The sequence below is a fragment of the Triplophysa dalaica genome, chromosome 2 (assembly GCF_015846415.1).
Source record: "Triplophysa dalaica isolate WHDGS20190420 chromosome 2, ASM1584641v1, whole genome shotgun sequence".
Lineage (NCBI taxonomy): Eukaryota > Metazoa > Chordata > Actinopteri > Cypriniformes > Nemacheilidae > Triplophysa > Triplophysa dalaica.
Genome location: NC_079543.1, coordinates 10,025,964 through 10,044,879, shown reverse-complemented (window position 1 = coordinate 10,044,879; position 18,916 = coordinate 10,025,964). Strand labels below are relative to the sequence as shown.

The following is an 18,916-nucleotide window of genomic DNA, read 5'->3' as shown; positions in this document are numbered from 1 at the left end:
ATCTGTTCAAATGAGTCATTCGTGTATGAGTCGTTCTGAATGCAATGTGCGTTCATACTGGCGAACTCGCTGTTTTTTGTGCAACTCTTTTTAGTGCCTCAGTTTGCTGATAACGAAACAGCGCCTCCATTGTGGCGTAATTTCACAACTTTGTCAGAGAGAGGCCGAGAAGTATTTATGTGAAACTACAGAACGTGTTTGGTGCAAAAACATTGACTGGTTTTCTAAGTGGATTTAAGAGAAAATCAGAGCTTGGATTATTTTTCACGCTTATACATGGGTTACAAACCTGGGAAAGACGTCGCGCATTTAAAGCTATTTTACCCAAATACACATATTTTATGGCAAGCAAAATCAAACTACAATATATTTGTAAAGTGATTTTATTGTTTTCAATAAATTTGACAACAAGTAGTAAGTTCATAGTCATGAAATAATTATTAAATAAAGTAATACAAATAAGAAAGATTCATAGTAATAAGTAGCAAACATTTATTCTAGAACTATGTACAGTATATACACTAAATATAATCTAGGCTCTGCATGGATGTCACAGGCAGGGCCTCTTCCTCTGTGGTGCGTATGGCAGGGGTTCACCGCTAATGTCGACATTTATACGTGGGGCAGATCTCTTTAGGCTTGGTCTGGAGAACATCTCTTTAACTTGGATGAGTCCATCAGGCTGCTCTTCTTCAATCATGGTGGGGCAGTTTAGAGTTTTCCAGAGGCGTTGCTTCACACGAAGCCCTAACTGCAGGCTGTAGTTGTGAGGCTCTCCAGAGGATTTCATTAACATAGAATCCACCACAGCATGATACGTTCTTTGATGGTCTTCTGTGCTGTTCCCATGGATTAAAAGAGGTTCCTCAGTGCTGGTGTGCACCAGTTGGGCTTCGGTGTGAGACTTTGTAAATTTTGGGCAAAACTCAGGAATGACAGCTGCGTTTTTAAAGAAGTGGTTCTCTAGCTTTATTCCCTTTAGTTGTTTATGTGTTGTTGAGTGAGAGCTATCAGACTCGGAGATGTAGTTGTGGTCCAAGCGGACGGCATGTGTTACCAGAGGTGCTGGGGTTTGAGTGTTTGTATGTACTGGAGATAACTCAGGAATTACAGCTGCATTTTTAAGGATGTGGTTCTCTAGCTTAATGCCCTTTAGTTGTTTATGTGTTGTTGAGTGACAGCTACCAGACTTGGAGCTGTACTTGTGGTCCAAGCTGACTGCATGTGCTATCAATGCAACGTTGTCTGACAGGTTGGGATCCTTCAGACGGCTTGAAGGTTTTCTGGTCTTTCTCAGGTTATAGCCTGGACCAGAGAAGGTACCATCTGCACTTCGCTTTAAAAGTGAAGCGACAGATTGAGTACAGATTGATCAAGGGGATTTAGCTCTTGTTTTAAAAATCCTTAATGTTTCTTATGTTACCACAAGGTTGGATTAACATACCTTCATGGTGCTGAAAGTAAATTGCTTAGAGAAAAGTAGTGATTGTTTGTCAAATCTCAAGGGATATCTCAGAGAAGATGCTGTATGCTCTGTCTTCAGTGTGCTTTAGGTTATGAGTGTGGTGGATACCAACAAAACGACACAGTATTTTAGAACACTGTTCAGCCAATCACGTGGCTTCTTGGGAATTTTAAATATAAACGGAGTTATTGTATAACCTTAAGGTTCATTTAAATGTAAACAACAAGTGATGTCACCTGAAAGTGAATTGATCAACACTGTTCAGCCAATCACGTGGCTTCTTGGGATTTCTCAATATAAACTGGGTTATTGTCTCTAATCTTGAGGTTCATTTAAATGTATAACTTGATATCACATGAAAGGTGAATTATAGATTCATGAGTTATAAAATAACTTCTGTGTTTAATGTCTAAAAAGCCTACATTTAAAAACAGACTGACAACACCAGTATTACCGATTACACTGCATAAGAAAATAAATTCATCAATGACATTCAGGAGGGGGCACGGTGGCTTAGTGGTTAGCACGTTTGCCTCACACCTCCAGGGTTGTGTGTGTGGAGTTTGCATGTTCTCCCCGTGCCTCGGGGGTTTCCTCCGGGTACTCCGGTTTCCTCCCCTGTTCCAAAGACATGCATGGTAGGTTGATTGGCATCTCTGGAAAAAATTGTCCGTAGGGTGTGAGTGCGTGAGTGAATGAGTGAGTGTGTGTGCCCTGCGATGGGTTGGCACTCCATCCAGGGTGTATCCTGCCTTGATGCCCGATGACTCCTGAGATAGGCGTAGGCTCCCCGTGACCCGAGGTTGTTCGGATAAGCGGTAGAAAATGGAATGGAATGGATATCACATGAAAGGTGAATTATAGATTCATGAGTTATAAAATAACTTCTGTGTTTAATTGTCTAAAAAGCCTACATTTAAAATACAGACGGACAACACCAGTATTACCGATTACACCGCATAAGAAAATAAATTCATCAATGACATTCAGGTTTTTTTATTATTTTGATCTTTAACTTCAGATCTTCAGACATTTCTCTTTCTTTGAGCAAAACAAATGGGTTGAACGGTTGATTTAATGTTTTTTATGAAAAACATTAGATTAAAAATCTTTTATTAACAAAACGGTTTGTGAGGTTTTGTTTTAGATGTTTTGTTTATAAAAACACACACATAAAAACAAAGACATATTTATATCACAATTAATAAACAAATAAAAACGTATCTCATATATAACAAATGTCCTCTGCCATTGTACTGTCATGTGACCTCCGAGGCTCTGTGCTGTGAATGTGTCATGGAGCAGGTGCTCACGTGATGAGCGTCATAAAAATGACAATTATTAAGTTGCATAAAACATAACTTTTCTTCAACCAAATAGATTTTTTTTATCAAATAAAGCTTTTTTATCATTTTCAACTAACTTTTCAGCCCACAATATCCAGCTGAATTGACCAGTCTTTCTAAATTCACAACTTGCATTCTCTGTGGTTCACTTTGAATGATTCAATGATCCCTTTTATACGCTAGTGACTTTAAAGTTCAATATTTTAAATGAGTCTGTTCAAATGAGTCATTTGTGTATGAGTCGTTCTGAACGCAATGTGCGTTCATACTGGCGAACTCGCTGTTTTTTGTGCAACTCTTTTTAGTGCCTCAGTTTGCTGATAACGAAACAGCGCCTCCATTGTGGCGTAATTTCACAACTTTGTCAGAGAGAGGCCGAGAAATATTTATGTGAAACTACAGAACGTGTTTGGTGCAAAAACATTGACTGGTTTTCTAAGTGGATTTAAGAGAAAATCAGAGCTTGGATTATTTTTCACGCTTATACATGGGTTACAAACCTGGGAAAGACGTCACGCATTTAAAGCTATTTTACCCAAATACACATATTTTATGGCAAGCAAAATCAAACTACAATATATTTGCAAAGTGATTTTATTGTTTTCAATAAATTTGACAACAAGTAGTAAGTTCATAGTCATGAAGTAATTATTAAATAAAGTAATACAAATAAGAAAGATTCATAGTAATAAGTAGCAAACATTTATTCTAGAACTATGTACAGTATATACACTAAATATAATCTAGGCTCTGCATGGATGTCACAGGCAGGGCCTCTTCCTCTGTGGTGCGTATGGCAGGGGTTCACCGCTAATGTCGACATTTATACGTGGGGCAGATCTCTTTAGGCTTGGTCTGGAGAACATCTCTTTAACTTGGATGAGTCCATCAGGCTGCTCTTCTTCAATCATGGTGGGGCAGTTTAGAGTTTTCCAGAGGCGTTGCTTCACACGAAGCCCTAACTGCAGGCTGTAGTTGTGAGGCTCTCCAGAGGATTTCTTTAACATAGAATCCACCACAGCATGATACGTTCTTTGATGGTCTTCTGTGCTGTTCCCATGGATTAAAAGAGGTTCCTCAGTGCTGGTGTGCCCCAGTTGGGCTTCGGTGTGAGACTTTGTAAATTTTGGGCAAAACTCAGGAATGACAGCTGCGTTTTTAAAGAAGTGGTTCTCTAGCTTTATTCCCTTTAGTTGTTTATGTGTTTTTGAGTGAGAGCTATCAGACTTGGAGATGTAGTTGTGGTCCAAGCGGATGGCATGTGTTACCAGATGTGCTGGGGTTTGAGTGTTTGTATGTACTGGAGATAACTCAGGAATTACAGCTGCATTTTTAAGGATGTGGTTCTCTAGCTTAATGCCCTTTAGTTGTTTATGTGTTGTTGAGTGACAGCTACCAGACTTGGAGCTGTACTTGTGGTCCAAGCTGACTGCATGTGCTATCAATGCAAGGTTGTCAGACACGTTGGGATCCTTCAGAGGGCTCGAAGGTTTTCTGGTCTTTCTCAGGTTATAGCCTGGACCAGAGAAGGTACCATCTGCACTTCGCTTTAAAAGTGAAGCGAAAGATTGAGTACAGATTGATCAAGGGGATTTAGCTCTTGTTTTAAAAATCCTTAATGTTTTTTATGTTACCACAAGGTTGGATTAACATACCTTCATGGTGCTGAAAGTAAATTGCTAAGCGAAAAGTAGTGATTGTTTGTCAAATCTCAAGGGATATCTCAGAGAAGATGCTGTATGCTCTGTCTTCAGTGTGCTTTAGGTTATGAGTGTGGTGGATACCAACAAAACGACACAGTATTTTAGAACACTGTTCAGCCAATCACGTGGCTTCTTGGGAATTTTAAATATAAACGGAGTTATTGTATAACCTTAAGTTTCATTTAAATGTAAACAACAAGTGATGTCACCTGAAAGTGAATTGATCAACACTGTTCAGCCAATCACGTTGCTTCTTGGGATTTCTCAATATAAACTGGGTTATTGTCTCTAATCTTGAGGTTCATTTAAATGTATAACTTGATGTCACATGAAAGGTGAATTATAGATTCATGAGTTATAAAATAACTTTTGTTTAATTGTCTAAAAAGCCTAAATTTAAAATACAGACGGACAACACCAGTATTACCGATTACACCGCATAAGAAAATAAATTCATCAATGACATTCAGTTTTTTTTTTATTATTTTGATCTTTAACTTCAGATCTTCACACATTTCTCTTTCTTTGAACAAAAAAAAATGGGTTGAACGGTTGATTTAATGTTTTTTATGAAAAACATTAGATTAAAAATCTTTTATTAACAAAACGGTTTGTGAGGTTTTGTTTTAGATGTTTTGTTTATAAAAACACACACATGAAAAAAAGACATATTTATATCACAATTAATAAACAAATAAAAACGTATCTCATATATAACAAATGTCCTCTGCCATTGTACTGTCATGTGACCTCCGAGGCTCTGTGCTGTGAATGTGTCATGGAGCAGGTGCTCACTTGATGAGCATCATAAAAATGACAATTATTAAGTTGCATAAAACATAACTTTTCTTCAACCAAATATATATCTATTTTTTTAATAAAGCTTTTTTTATCATTTTCAACTAACTTTCAGCCCACAATATCCAGCTGAATTGACCAGTCTTTATAAATTCACATCTTGCATTCTCTGTGGTTCACTTTGAATGATTCAATGATCACTTTTATGACTTTAAAGTTCAATATTTTAAATGAATCTGTTCAAATGAGTCATTCGTGTATGAGTCGTTCTGAACGCAATGTGCGTTCATACTGGCGAACTCGCTGTTTTTGGTGCAACTCTTTTTAGTGCCTCAGTTTGCTGATAACGAAACAACGCCTCCATTGTGGCGTAATTTCACAACTTTGTCAGAGAGAGGCCGAGAAATATTTATGTGAAACTACAGAACGTGTTTGGTGAAAAAAACATTGACTGGTTTCCTAAGTGGATTTAAGAGAAAATCAGAGCTTGGATTATTTTTCACGCTTATACATGGGTTACAAACCTGGGAAAGACGTCACGCATTTAAAGCTATTTTACCCAAATACACATATTTTATGGCAAGCAAAATCAAACTACAATATATTTGTAAAGTGATTTTATTGTTTTCAATAAATTTGACAACAAGTAGTAAGTTCATAGTCATGAAATAATTATTAAATAAAGTAATACAAATAAGAAAGATTCATAGTAATAAGTAGCAAACATTTATTCTAGAACTATGTACAGTATATACACTAAATATAATCTAGGCACTGTTTGGATGTCACAGGCAGGGCCTCTTCCTCTGTGGTGCGTATGGCAGGGGTTCACCGCTAATGTCGACATTTATACGTGGGGCAGATCTCTTTAGGCTTGGTCTGGAGAACATCTCTTTAACTTGGATGAGTCCATCAGGCTGCTCTTCTTCAATCATGGTGGGGCAGTTTAGAGTTTTCCAGAGGCGTTGCTTCACACGAAGCCCTAACTGCAGGCTGTAGTTGTGAGGCTCTCCAGAGGATTTCATTAACATAGAATCCACCACAGCATGATACGTTCTTTGATGGTCTTCTGTGCTGTTCCCATGGATTAAAAGAGGTTCCTCAGTGCTGGTGTGCACCAGTTGGGCTTCGGTGTGAGACTTTGTAAATTTTGGGCAAAACTCAGGAATGACAGCTGCGTTTTTAAAGAAGTGGTTCTCTAGCTTTATTCCCTTTAGTTGTTTATGTGTTGTTGAGTGAGAGCTATCAGACTCGGAGATGTAGTTGTGGTCCAAGCGGACGGCATGTGTTACCAGATGTGCTGGGGTTTGAGTGTTTGTATGTACTGGAGACAACTCAGGAATTACAGCTGCATTTTTAAGGATGTGGTTCTCTAGCTTAATGCCCTTTAGTTGTTTATGTGTTGTTGAGTGACAGCTACCAGACTTGGAGCTGTACTTGTGGTCCAAGCTGACTGCATGTGCTATCAATGCAAGGTTGTCTGACAGGTTGGGATCCTTCAGACGGCTTGAAGGTTTTCTGGTCTTTCTCAGGTTATAGCCTGGACCAGAGAAGGTACCATCTGCACTTCGCTTTAAAAGTGAAGCGACAGATTGAGTACAGATTGATCAAGGGGATTTAGCTCTTGTTTTAAAAATCCTTAATGTTTTCTATGTTACTACAAGGTTGGATTAACATACCTTCATGGTGCTGAAAGTAAATTGCTAAGAGAAAAGTAGTGATTGTTTGTCAAATCTCAAGGGATATCTCAGAGAAGATGCTGTATGCTCTGTCTTCAGTGTGCTTTAGGTTATGAGTGTGGTGGATACCAACAAAACGACACAGTATTTTAGAACACTGTTCAGCCAATCACGTGGCTTCTTGGGAATTTTAAATATAAACGGAGTTATTGTATAACCTTAAGGTTCATTTAAATGTAAACAACAAGTGATGTCACCTGAAAGTGAATTGATCAACACTGTTCAGCCAATCACGTGGCTTCTTGGGATTTCTCAATATAAACTGGGTTATTGTCTCTAATCTTGAGGTTCATTTAAATGTATAACTTGATATCACATGAAAGGTGAATTATAGATTCATGAGTTATAAAATAACTTCTGTGTTTAATGTCTAAAAAGCCTACATTTAAAATACAGACGGACAACACCTTTATTACCGATTACACCGCATAAGAAAATAAATTCATCAATGACATTCAGGTTTTTTTATTATTTTGATCTTTAACTTCAGATCTTCACACATTTCTCTTTCTTTGAACAAAACAAATGGGTTGAACGGTTGATTTAATGTTTTTTATGAAAAACATTAGATTAAAAATCTTTTATAAACAAAACGGTTTGTGAGGTTTTGTTTTAGATGTTTTGTTTATAAAAACACACACATAAAAACAAAGACATATTTATATCCCAATTAATAAACAAATAAAAACGTATCTCATATATAACAAATGTCCTCTGCCATTGTACTGTCATGTGACCTCCGAGGCTCTGTGCTGTGAATGTGTCATGGAGCAGGTGCACACGTGATGAGCGTCATAAAAATGACAATTATTAAGTTGCATAAAACATAACTTTTCTTCAACCAAATACATTTTTTTATCAAATAAAGCTTTTTTATCATTTTCAACTAACTTTTCAGCCCACAATATCCAGCTGAATTGACCAGTCTTTATAAATTCACATCTTGCATTCTCTGTGATTCACTTTGAATGATTCAATGATCCCTTTTATACGCTAGTGACTTTAAAGTTCAATAATTTAAATGAATCTGTTCAAATGAGTCATTCGTGTATGAGTCGTTCTGAACGCAATGTGCGTTCATACTGGCGAACTCGCTGTTTTTGGTGCAACTCTTTTTAGTGCCTCAGTTTGCTGATAACGAAACAACGCCTCCATTGTGGCTTAATTTCACAACTTTGTCAGAGAGAGGCCGAGAAATATTTATGTGAAACTACAGAACGTGTTTGGTGCAAAAACATTGACTGGTTTTCTAAGTGGATTTAAGAGAAAATCAGAGCTTGGATTATTTTTCACACTTATACATGGGTTACAAACCTGGGAAAGACGTCACGCATTTAAAGCTATTTTACCTAAATACACATATTTTATGGCAAGCAAAATCAAACTACAATATATTTGCAAAGTGATTTTATTGTTTTCAATAAATTTGACAACAAGTTGTAAATTCATAGTCATGAAGTAATTATTAAATAAAGTAATACAAATAAGAAAGATTCATAGTAATAAGTAGCAAACATTTATTCTAGAACTATGTACAGTATATACACTAAATATAATCTAGGCTCTGCATGGATGTCACAGGCAGGGCCTCTTCCTCTGTGGTGCGTATGGCAGGGGTTCACCGCTAATGTCGACATTTATACGTGGGGCAGATCTCTTTTGGCTTGGTCTGGAGAACATCTCTTTAACTTGGATGAGTCCATCAGGCTGCTCTTCTTCAATCATGGTGGGGCAGTTTAGAGTTTTCCAGAGGCGTTGCTTCACACGAAGCCCTAACTGCAGGCTGTAGTTGTGAGGCTCTCCAGAGGATTTCATTAACATAGAATCCACCACAGCATGATACGTTCTTTGATGGTCTTCTGTGCTGTTCCCATGGATTAAAAGAGGTTCCTCAGTGCTGGTGTGCACCAGTTGGGCTTCGGTGTGAGACTTTGTAAATTTTGGGCAAAACTCAGGAATGACAGCTGCGTTTTTAAAGAAGTGGTTCTCTAGCTTCATTCCCTTTAGTTGTTTATGTGTTGTTGAGTGAGAGCTATCAGACTCGGAGATGTAGTTGTGGTCCAAGCGGACGGCATGTGTTACCAGATGTGCTGGGATTTGAGTGTTTGTATCTACTGGAGATAACTCAGGAATTACAGCTGCATTTTTAAGGATGTGGTTCTCTAGCTTAATGCCCTTTAGTTGTTTATGTGTTGTTGAGTGACAGCTACCAGACTTGGAGCTGTACTTGTGGTCCAAGCTGACTGCATGTGCTATTAATGCAAGGTTGTCTGACAGGTTGGGATCCTTCAGACGGCTTGAAGGTTTTCTGGTCTTTCTCAGGTTATAGCCTGGACCAGAGAAGGTACCATCTGCACTTCGCTTTAAAAGTGAAGCGACAGATTGAGTACAGATTGATAAAGGGGATTTAGCTCTTTTTTTAAAAATCCTTAATGTTTTCTATGTTACTACAAGGTTGGATTAACATACCTTCATGGTGCTGAAAGTAAATTGCTAAGAGAAAAGTAGTGACTGTTTGTCAAATCTCAAGGGATATCTCAGAGAAGATGCTGTATGCTCTGTCTTCAGTGTGCTTTAGGTTATGAGTGTGGTGGATACCAACAAAAAGACACAGTATTTTAGAACACTGTTCAGCCAATCACGTGGCTTCTTGGGAATTTTAAATATAAACGGAGTTATTGTATAACCTTAAGGTTCATTTAAATGTAAACAACAAGTGATGTCACCTGAAAGTGAATTGATCAACACTGTTCAGCCAATCACGTGGCTTCTTGGGAATTTTAAATATAAACGGAGTTATTGTATAACCTTAAGGTTCATTTAAATGTAAACAACAAGTGATGTCACCTGAAAGTGAATTGATCAACACTGTTCAGCCAATCACGTGGCTTCTTGGGATTTCTCAATATAAACTGGGTTATTGTCTCTAATCTTGAGGTTCATTTAAATGTATAACTTGATATCACATGAAAGGTGAATTATAGATTCATGAGTTATAAAATAACTTTTGTTTAATTGTTTAAAAAGCCTACATTTAAAATACAGACGGACAACACTTTTATTACCGATTACACCGCATAAGAAAATAAATTCATCAATGACATTCAGGTTTTTTTTATTATTTTGATCTTTAACTTCAGATCTTCACACATTTCTCTTTCTTTGAACAACAAAAATGGGTTGAACGGTTGATTTAATGTTTTTTATGAAAAACATTAGATTAAAAATCTTTTATTAACAAAACGGTTTGTGAGGTTTTGTTTTAGATGTTTTGTTTATAAAAACACACACATAAAAACAAAGACATATTTATATCACAATTAATAAACAAATAAAAACGTATCTCATATATAACAAATGTCCTCTGCCATTGTACTGTCATGTGACCTCCGAGGCTCTGTGCTGTGAATGTGTCATGGAGCAGGTGCACACGTGATGAGCGTCATAAAAATGACAATTATTAAGTTGCATAAAACATAACTTTTCTTCAACCAAATAGATTTTTTTTATCAAATAAAGCTTTTTTATCATTTTCAACTAACTTTTCAGCCCACAATATCCAGCTGAATTGACCAGTCTTTATAAATTCACATCTTGCATTCTCTGTGGTTCACTTTGAATGATTCAATGATCCCTTTTATACGCTAGTGATTTTAAAGTTCAATACTTTAAATGAATCTGTTCAAATGAGTCATTCGTGTATGAGTCGTTCTGAACGCAATGTGCGTTCATACTGGCGAACTCGCTGTTTTTTGTGCAACTCTTTTTAGTGCCTCAGTTTGCTGATAACGAAACAGCGCCTCCATTGTGGCGTAATTTCACAACTTTGTCAGAGAGAGGCCGAGAAATATTTATGTGAAACTACAGAACGTGTTTGGTGCAAAAACATTGACTGGTTTTCTAAGTGGATTTAAGAGAAAATCAGAGCTTGGATTATTTTTCACGCTTATACATGGGTTACAAACCTGGGAAAGACGTCACGCATTTAAAGCTATTTTACCTAAATACACATATTTTATGGTAAGCAAAATCAAACTACAATATATTTGCAAAGTGATTTTATTGTTTTCAATAAATTTGACAACAAGTAGTAAGTTCCTAGTCATGAAATAATTATTAAATAAAGTAATACAAATAAGAAAGATTCATAGTAATAAGTAGCAAACATTTATTCTAGAACTATGTACAGTATATACACTAAATATAATCTAGGCTCTGCATAGATGTCACAGGCAGGGCCTCTTCCTCTGTGGTGCGTATGGCAGGGGTTCACCGCTAATGTCGACATTTATACGTGGGGCAGATCTCTTTAGGCTTGGTCTGGAGAACATCTCTTTAACTTGGATGAGTCCATCAGGCTGCTCTTCTTCAATCATGGTGGGGCAGTTTAGAGTTTTCCAGAGGCGTTGCTTCACACGAAGCCCTAACTGCAGGCTGTAGTTGTGAGGCTCTCCAGAGGATTTCTTTAACATAGAATCCACCACAGCATGATACGTTCTTTGATGGTCTTCTGTGCTGTTCCCATGGATTAAAAGAGGTTCCTCAGTGCTTGTGTGCACTAGTTGTGCTTCGGTGTGAGACTTTGTAAATTTTGGGCAAAACTCAGGAATGACCGCTGCGTTTTTAAAGAAGTGGTTCTCTAGCTTTATTCCCTTTAGTTGTTTATGTGTTGTTGAGTGAGAGCTATCAGACTCGGAGATGTAGTTGTGGTCCAAGCGGATGGCATGTGTTACCAGATGTGCTGGGGTTTGAGTGTTTGTATGTACTGGAGATAACTCAGGAATTACAGCTGCATTTTTAAGGATGTGGTTCTCTAGCTTAATGCCCTTTAGTTGTTTATGTGTTGTTGAGTGAGAACTACCAGACTTGGAGCTGTACTTGTGGTCCAAGCTGACTGCATGTGCTATCACTGCAAGGTTGTCTGACAGGTTGGGATCCTTCAGACGGCTCGAAGGTTTTCTGGTCTTTCTCAGGTTATAGCCTGGACCAGAGAAGGTTCCATCTGCACTTCGCTTTAAAAGTGAAGCGACAGATTGAGTACAGATTGATCAAGGGGATTTAGCTCTTTTTTTAAAAATCCTTAATGTTTTTTATTTTACCACAAGGTTGGATTAACATACCTTCATAGTGCTGAAAGTAAATTGCTAAGAGAAAAGTAGTGATTGTTTGTCAAATCTCAAGGGATATCTCAGAGAAGATGCTGTATGCTCTGTCTTCAGTGTGCTTTAGGTTATGAGTGTGGTGGATACCAACAAAACGACACAGTATTTTAGAACACTGTTCAGCCAATCACGTGGCTTCTTGGGAATTTTAAATATAAACGGAGTTATTGTATAACCTTAAGGTTCATTTAAATGTAAACAACAAGTGATGTCACCTGAAAGTGAATTGATCAACACTGTTCAGCCAATCACGTGGCTTCTTGGGATTTCTCAATATAAACTGGGTTATTGTCTCTAATCTTGAGGTTCATTTAAATGTATAACTTGATATCACATGAAAGGTGAATTATAGATTCATGAGTTATAAAATAACTTTTGTTTAATTGTCTAAAAAGCCTACATTTAAATACAGATGGACAACACCTTTATTACCGATTACACCGCATAAGAAAATAAATTCATCAATGACATTCAGGTTTTTTTTATTATTTTGATCTTTAACTTCAGATCTTCAGACATTTCTCTTTCTTTGAACAAAAAAAATGGGTTGAACGGTTGATTTAATGTTTTTTATGAAAAACATTAGATTAAAAATCTTTTATTAACAAAACGGTTTGTGAGGTTTTGTTTTAGATGTTTTGTTTATAAAAACACACACATAAAAACAAAGACATATTTATATCACAATTAATAAACAAATAAAAACGTATCTCATATATAACAAATGTCCTCTGCCATTGTACTGTCATGTGACCTCCGAGGCTCTGTGCTGTGAATGTGTCATGGAGCAGGTGCTCACGTAATGAGCGTCATAAAAATGACAATTATTAAATTGCATAAAACATAACTTTTCTTCAACCAAATAGATTTTTTTTATCAAATAAAGCTTTTTTATCATTTTCAACTAACTTTTCAGCCCACAATATCCAGCTGAATTGACCAGTCTTTATAAATTCACATCTTGCATTCTCTGTGGTTCACTTTGAATGATTCAATGATCCCTTTTATACGCTAGTGACTTTAAAGTTCAATATTTTAAATGAATCTGTTCAAATGAGTCATTCGTGTATGAGTCGTTCTGAACGCAATGTGCGTTCATACTGGCGAACTCGCTGTTTTTTCTGCAACTCTTTTTAGTGCCTCAGTTTGCTGATAACGAAACAGCGCCTCCATTGTGGCGTAATTTCACAACTTTATCAGAGAGAGGCCGAGAAATATTTATGTGAAACTACAGAACGTGTTTGGTGAAAAAAACATTGACTGGTTTCCTAAGTGGATTTAAGAGAAAATCAGAGCTTGGATTATTTTTCACGCTTATACATGGGTTACAAACCTGGGAAAGACGTCACGCATTTAAAGCTATTTTACCTAAATACACATATTTTATGGCAAGCAAAATCAAACTACAATATATTTGCAAAGTGATTTTATTGTTTTCAATAAATTTGACAACAAGTAGTAAGTTCATAGTCATGAAGTAATTATTAAATAAAGTAATACAAATAAGAAAGATTCATAGTAATAAGTACCAAACATTTATTCTAGAACTATGTACAGTATATACACTAAATATAATCTAGGCTCTGCATGGATGTCACAGGCAGGGCCTCTTCCTCTGTGGTGCGTATGGCAGGGGTTCACCGCTAATGTCGACATTTATACGTGGGGCAGATCTCTTTAGGCTTGGTCTGGAGAACATCTCTTTAACTTGGATGAGTCCATCAGGCTGCTCTTCTTCAATCATGGTGGGGCAGTTTAGAGTTTTCCAGAGGCGTTGCTTCACACGAAGCCCTAACTGCAGGCTGTAGTTGTGAGGCTCTCCAGAGGATTTCTTTAACATAGAATCCACCACAGCATGATACGTTCTTTGATGGTCTTCTGTGCTGTTCCCATGGATTAAAAGAGGTTCCTCAGTGCTGGTGTGCACCAGTTGGGCTTCGGTGTGAGACTTTGTAAATTTTGGGCAAAACTCAGGAATGACAGCTGCGTTTTTAAAGAAGTGGTTCTCTAGCTTTATTCCCTTTAGTTGTTTATGTGTTGTTGAGTGAGAGCTATCAGACTCGGAGATGTAGTTGTGGTCCAAGCGGACGGCATGTGTTACCAGATGTGCTGGGGTTTGAGTGTTTGTATGTACTGGAGATAACTCAGGAATTACAGCTGCATTTTTAAGGATGTGGTTCTCTAGCTTAATGCCCTTTAGTTGTTTATGTGTTGTTGAGTGACAGCTACCAGACTTGGAGCTGTACTTGTGGTCCAAGCTGACTGCATGTGCTATCAATGCAAGGTTGTCAGACACGTTGGGATCCTTCAGAGGGCTCGAAGGTTTTCTGGTCTTTCTCAGGTTATAGCCTGGACCAGAGAAGGTACCATCTGCACTTCGCTTTAAAATTGAAGCGACAGATTGAGTAAAGATTGATCAAGGGGATTTAGCTCTTGTTTTAAAAATCCTTAATGTTTTCTATGTTACTACAAGGTTGGATTAACATACCTTCATGGTGCTGAAAGTAAATTGCTAAGAGAAAAGTAGTGATTGTTTGTCAAATCTCAAGGGATATCTCAGAGAAGATGCTTTATGCTCTGTCTTCAGTGTGCTTTAGGTTATGAGTGTGGTGGATACCAACAAAAAGACACAGTATTTTAGAACACTGTTCAGCCAATCACGTGGCTTCTTGGGAATTTTAAATATAAACGGAGTTATTGTATAACCTTAAGGTTCATTTAAATGTAAACAACAAGTGATGTCACCTGAAAGTGAATTGATCAACACTGTTTAGCCAATCACGTGGCTTCTTGGGATTTCTCAATATAAACTGGGTTATTGTCTCTAATCGTGAGTGTAGAGAACGTTCGTGAGTGTAAGGAAGGAAGGAGGCGGGGTCGGCGTAGACTGAGAGACAGAGTCACTTTATTTTAGACTCTAACAAAAACGAAGCGCCACTGCGCACTTTCTATCATCAAAATAACAAAGGGTTCTGGTCAGCATTCCCCCGGGTTTCACTTCCGGGTTTCAGAGATTCCGCTCGTTCCCGTCTCTTTCAGTCCGTGTCTCTCTCTTCCTCTCCTCTTGAGTCTGCCAGCCTTTAAGCAGTCTCCTCGCCATTCACTAAAACAAGACGCAGGTGAACTTAGTCTGCAATCGACCCATTTGTTCACCGGTTTTCCCGTGTCTTTCCCAGGTCCGGTGCATACGTCACTAAACCACGCCCCCATTGCCACAGTGAGATTCATTTAAATGTATAACTTGATGTCACATGAAAGGTGAATTATAGATTCATGAGTTATAAAATAACTTTTGTTTAATGTCTAAAAAGCCTACATTTAAAATACAGACGGACAACACCAGTATTACCGATTACACCGCATAAGAAAATAAATTCATCAATGACATTCAGGTTTTTTTATTATTTTGATCTTTAACTTCATATCTTTACACATTTCTCTTTCTTTGAACAAAACAAATGGGTTGAACGGTTGATTTAATGTTTTTTATGAAAAACATTAGATTAAAAATCTTTTATTAACAAAACGGTTTGTGAGGTTTTGTTTTAGATGTTTTGTTTATAAAAACACACACATAAAAACAAAGACATATTAATATCACAATTAATAAACAAATAAAAACATATCTCATGGTGCACACGAGATGAGCGTCATTGTAGTAGAGTAGGCGGGGCGAGACCGTGGTTCGAGTCCGGTGAGTAATTGTGAATGAGCGCCAGCTGTGCGCACACCGGGCTCGAATCACGTAGGAGATAGGGAGCATATAAAAGGAACGAGCGACCGGACCGTCGAAGAGAGAGGACCGGGCCCGAACATGTTTTACGTTTGTATTTATATTTATGATTATGTTATTTCGCCGGCGGTCGTCCGCGAGGGGCTGCCGGCAGTTATTATTTATATTAAATTTTTATTTGAATGTCTGCCGGTTCCTGTCTCCTTCCTTCCTTTTTTTGAATCTTGTTACATTGGTGCCGAAACCCGGAAGGAAGGAGAGACATGCTGTCGGAGAGTCCTCGCCACCGAGTGACCTCGTGGTGCCGGAGAGTTCGGGCAGCACGGACGAAGGGCGTCCACCAGTGGCTGCCCGAAGCGGTGGCTCTGGGGAAACGGAAGTGTAACGTGCGGCCACCGTCAAAGCTTCGGTGGAACGGCGACCTTTGCTGCCACGCCCCTGGGTCGAGGTGGGGTGGCTTTCGTCCAAGCGGGAGCGGGGGAGTTGCTGCCGTCCGCCATAGGCCGGAGCCTGCGTCCGTCCGCCCAAGGGGGAGGAGCAGGGGACGGGGAACCCGCCCCGACTCCCAGATAAAGGAGGAGCCACCGCCGGCCGCCAGGGGGCGGACGGTCGAGCCGTCCACCGAAGCCCCAGGGCCACCGCAAGGCACCGCAAAAGAGTACTCCGGCTGGTTAAGGAACGAACGGCAGCATGTCAGGGAACCGGACTATAATTTTTTTTTTTTCCTCTCTCCCCTCTCTCTTTCCGGTCGCTCCGAGGGGTCCCGTCTCCGTTGTCTCGTCTTGTCGCTGCGCTCGTATTACTCGTATGATACTCATACTCGGCAAAAGTGCTTTATCTGTACCGGATACTTGTTTCAGCCGAGTATCCGGCTCAACTCTAGTATCTATACTTCAACCTGAGTAATGAATTTGACTTTTGACACCAGTGTTATTGCCTGTTGTTTTATGAAGACACTGAACTTAATGCATTTAGAATCTGTTTTATGGTACTTGAATTTACAATAAGATAAGATACTACTAGATATGTGTAAAGCATAACACCATCTCAGACATAAAAACATATTAGATTCATGGCTTTTGAACAAAACCTTGCAAGAACCTAATTTTAAACATTAAGATCTTGCAGAAGATGTTTACGGTGTGTATATTTGCCTTTCCTTAATATATATATTTTGCTCCCCTTCTTTAAATAAATTATATCATTCTCTCTCTCTCTCCAATAATCAGTCCTCTCATTTTCTCTCTGCAGGGATCTGGTTCCCCTGCTGGAAATGAAATAAATGCAGACATCTGGGCCACAGTCATGATGTTTTTTCTATTTTTTCTCTCTCTCACTCTGTCATTACCCATGGGTCCTCTTCCCACCTTCCCACCATCCCATCACTTTACTCATACACAATCAGCAGCACTCTCAGCATTTTCAATTTACCCATATTTCTCTTTTACTTACCTTTCTCTGTGTGGTCCTCTCCACTTCTCCCCTTACGTTCTATGGTCTTTATCAAACTGATTATGTGGAGAGGGATGGGGGAAATGGAGAGTGGCAGCATTTGGTGCAGCAGTGGCCCTGTGGTTTGTCCACTTATCACTTCTGTCTGGTAAAGGTTTTTGATAATAGCCTTACCAGAACCTGAACCTGCTTGTATAGTGGACATGTGAACTGCAAAACAAACAGAACAGGAACACCTAAAACCAATGTACATACAGCTGGGTTTTGCAAAGGTTGCTGTCCCCATTCTTCTGTACTGAAGTCAAATAATGGCTTTCGTTGCACTTTACAAGGAGGTTGTATTTGTAACAATTCGTTAATCCATTACCTTATATTAACTAACAATGAAAAATACAACATTTATTAATCTTAGTTCATGTTATTTTCATCGTTTGCTAATACATGCTAATGCTAATTCATTTACATTATGCTGGCCTTGCACATCTGTGTAAACTTGCGGTATATTTGTAGGCTTCTATGCTATGTGAAAAAGGCAGATTTAACCGTAATACAAATTCCTAAAAATGCCTTGAGGTACTTGCAGGGGTGTTTAATACGGCAGTTTATAAAACGGTTAGTTCTAGTCCTTGATTCTGATTGGCTGAGCCGAGTTCTAGCCGTTATCAAATGCCCCGATTTATAACGGCTGACCGCATTTCACAGCCTTAATATCATTTTGTTTACTTTATTTTATGAAACCTCGCTACGCATATGGATTAACTCTTTTATAAAAGCAATAAGAGCCGCGAAGCAGTGGGTAACTGTCACAGGGAGTGGACAGAACCCAAGCGCAGGCAGAAATAAAAAAAAAAAAACAGAAACAAAAAGACTTTTATTAATAAAACAAAAACCGACAATGGGGACAAAACAAACTAGGTGAATAATCCAAATAATAATCAAAGACACACAGGAATACAGTCTCTTGCAAACACGAGCAAGAATGGAATCGGGTAAACACACAATGAACCGACACGGGACAGAGGGGAACACTAACATAGGTAATTACACTGGGCTAGGCACAGTCAGGTGACGGGACTCAAACACTAATGGGCACAGGTTGGACAGGTGAGATGGATGAACACTTATGGGAGCTGACGAAGATAAGAGGGGACGGGGCTAAAAGACGCGTTAACGGAGAGAGAGCATGGTATTACAACCAAAATCCTCTTTCTCCACATAAAACACATGGGTATGTCATGATCCGGCCACAAGACTCGAATCATGACAAGAAGAGGCAGGACCATGACGGTTACAGTGCATTTACAGCTAAGGGGGTTTTAAAGCTCTTAGCTGTTATAAACTGCACTGTGACCCACTGCTTCTTGGGGCTTATTGCTTTAGTGAACAATGCACACACAGACCTCACGAATTGCTGATCTGCTGTAAAAATTGTTCAGTCTATAAACCTTTAGCAGATGTAGCCTTAAAATACGGCTTTTAAACCATATAAAGACAGCACACACACTCACACCCAGTCAG

General features: G+C 38.6%; 4 protein-coding genes across 5 annotated transcripts; all 4 read right to left on the bottom strand.

Moving 5' to 3' along the window:
- Positions 1 to 492: 492 nt before the first annotated feature.
- Positions 493 to 2,392, bottom strand: LOC130410760 (uncharacterized). Its single transcript, XM_056735621.1, has 2 exons — positions 1,445 to 2,392; positions 493 to 1,336 (listed from the first exon to the last, which is right to left on the bottom strand). Exons 1-2 carry the CDS (start codon positions 1,448 to 1,450, stop codon positions 551 to 553), a joined length of 792 nt encoding a protein of 263 aa, XP_056591599.1. The 5' UTR covers positions 1,451 to 2,392; the 3' UTR covers positions 493 to 550.
- A 3,705-nt stretch (positions 2,393 to 6,097) lies between these two features.
- LOC130438493 (uncharacterized) lies at positions 6,098 to 7,467 on the bottom strand. The gene is made up of 2 exons (XM_056770426.1): positions 6,992 to 7,467; positions 6,098 to 6,883 (listed from the first exon to the last, which is right to left on the bottom strand). The coding sequence occupies exons 1-2, from the start codon at positions 6,995 to 6,997 to the stop codon at positions 6,098 to 6,100; spliced, it is 792 nt and encodes a 263-aa protein (XP_056626404.1). The 5' UTR covers positions 6,998 to 7,467.
- Positions 7,468 to 8,616: 1,149 nt separating this feature from the next.
- LOC130409788 (uncharacterized) lies at positions 8,617 to 12,514 on the bottom strand. 2 transcript variants are annotated; one of them, XM_056734006.1, is made up of 2 exons: positions 12,172 to 12,514; positions 8,617 to 9,412 (listed from the first exon to the last, which is right to left on the bottom strand). In XM_056734006.1, exons 1-2 carry the CDS (start codon positions 12,175 to 12,177, stop codon positions 8,627 to 8,629), a joined length of 792 nt encoding a protein of 263 aa, XP_056589984.1. In that variant the 5' UTR covers positions 12,178 to 12,514; the 3' UTR covers positions 8,617 to 8,626. The 2 variants fall into 2 exon arrangements, with proteins under 2 accessions (XP_056589984.1, XP_056589974.1); XM_056733996.1 differs by lacking the exon at positions 12,172 to 12,514 and adding an exon at positions 9,521 to 10,068.
- A 1,261-nt stretch (positions 12,515 to 13,775) lies between these two features.
- On the bottom strand, positions 13,776 to 15,598 carry LOC130410804 (uncharacterized). Its single transcript, XM_056735689.1, has 2 exons — positions 14,702 to 15,598; positions 13,776 to 14,593 (listed from the first exon to the last, which is right to left on the bottom strand). Exons 1-2 carry the CDS (start codon positions 14,705 to 14,707, stop codon positions 13,808 to 13,810), a joined length of 792 nt encoding a protein of 263 aa, XP_056591667.1. The 5' UTR covers positions 14,708 to 15,598; the 3' UTR covers positions 13,776 to 13,807.
- Positions 15,599 to 18,916: the final 3,318 nt, after the last annotated feature.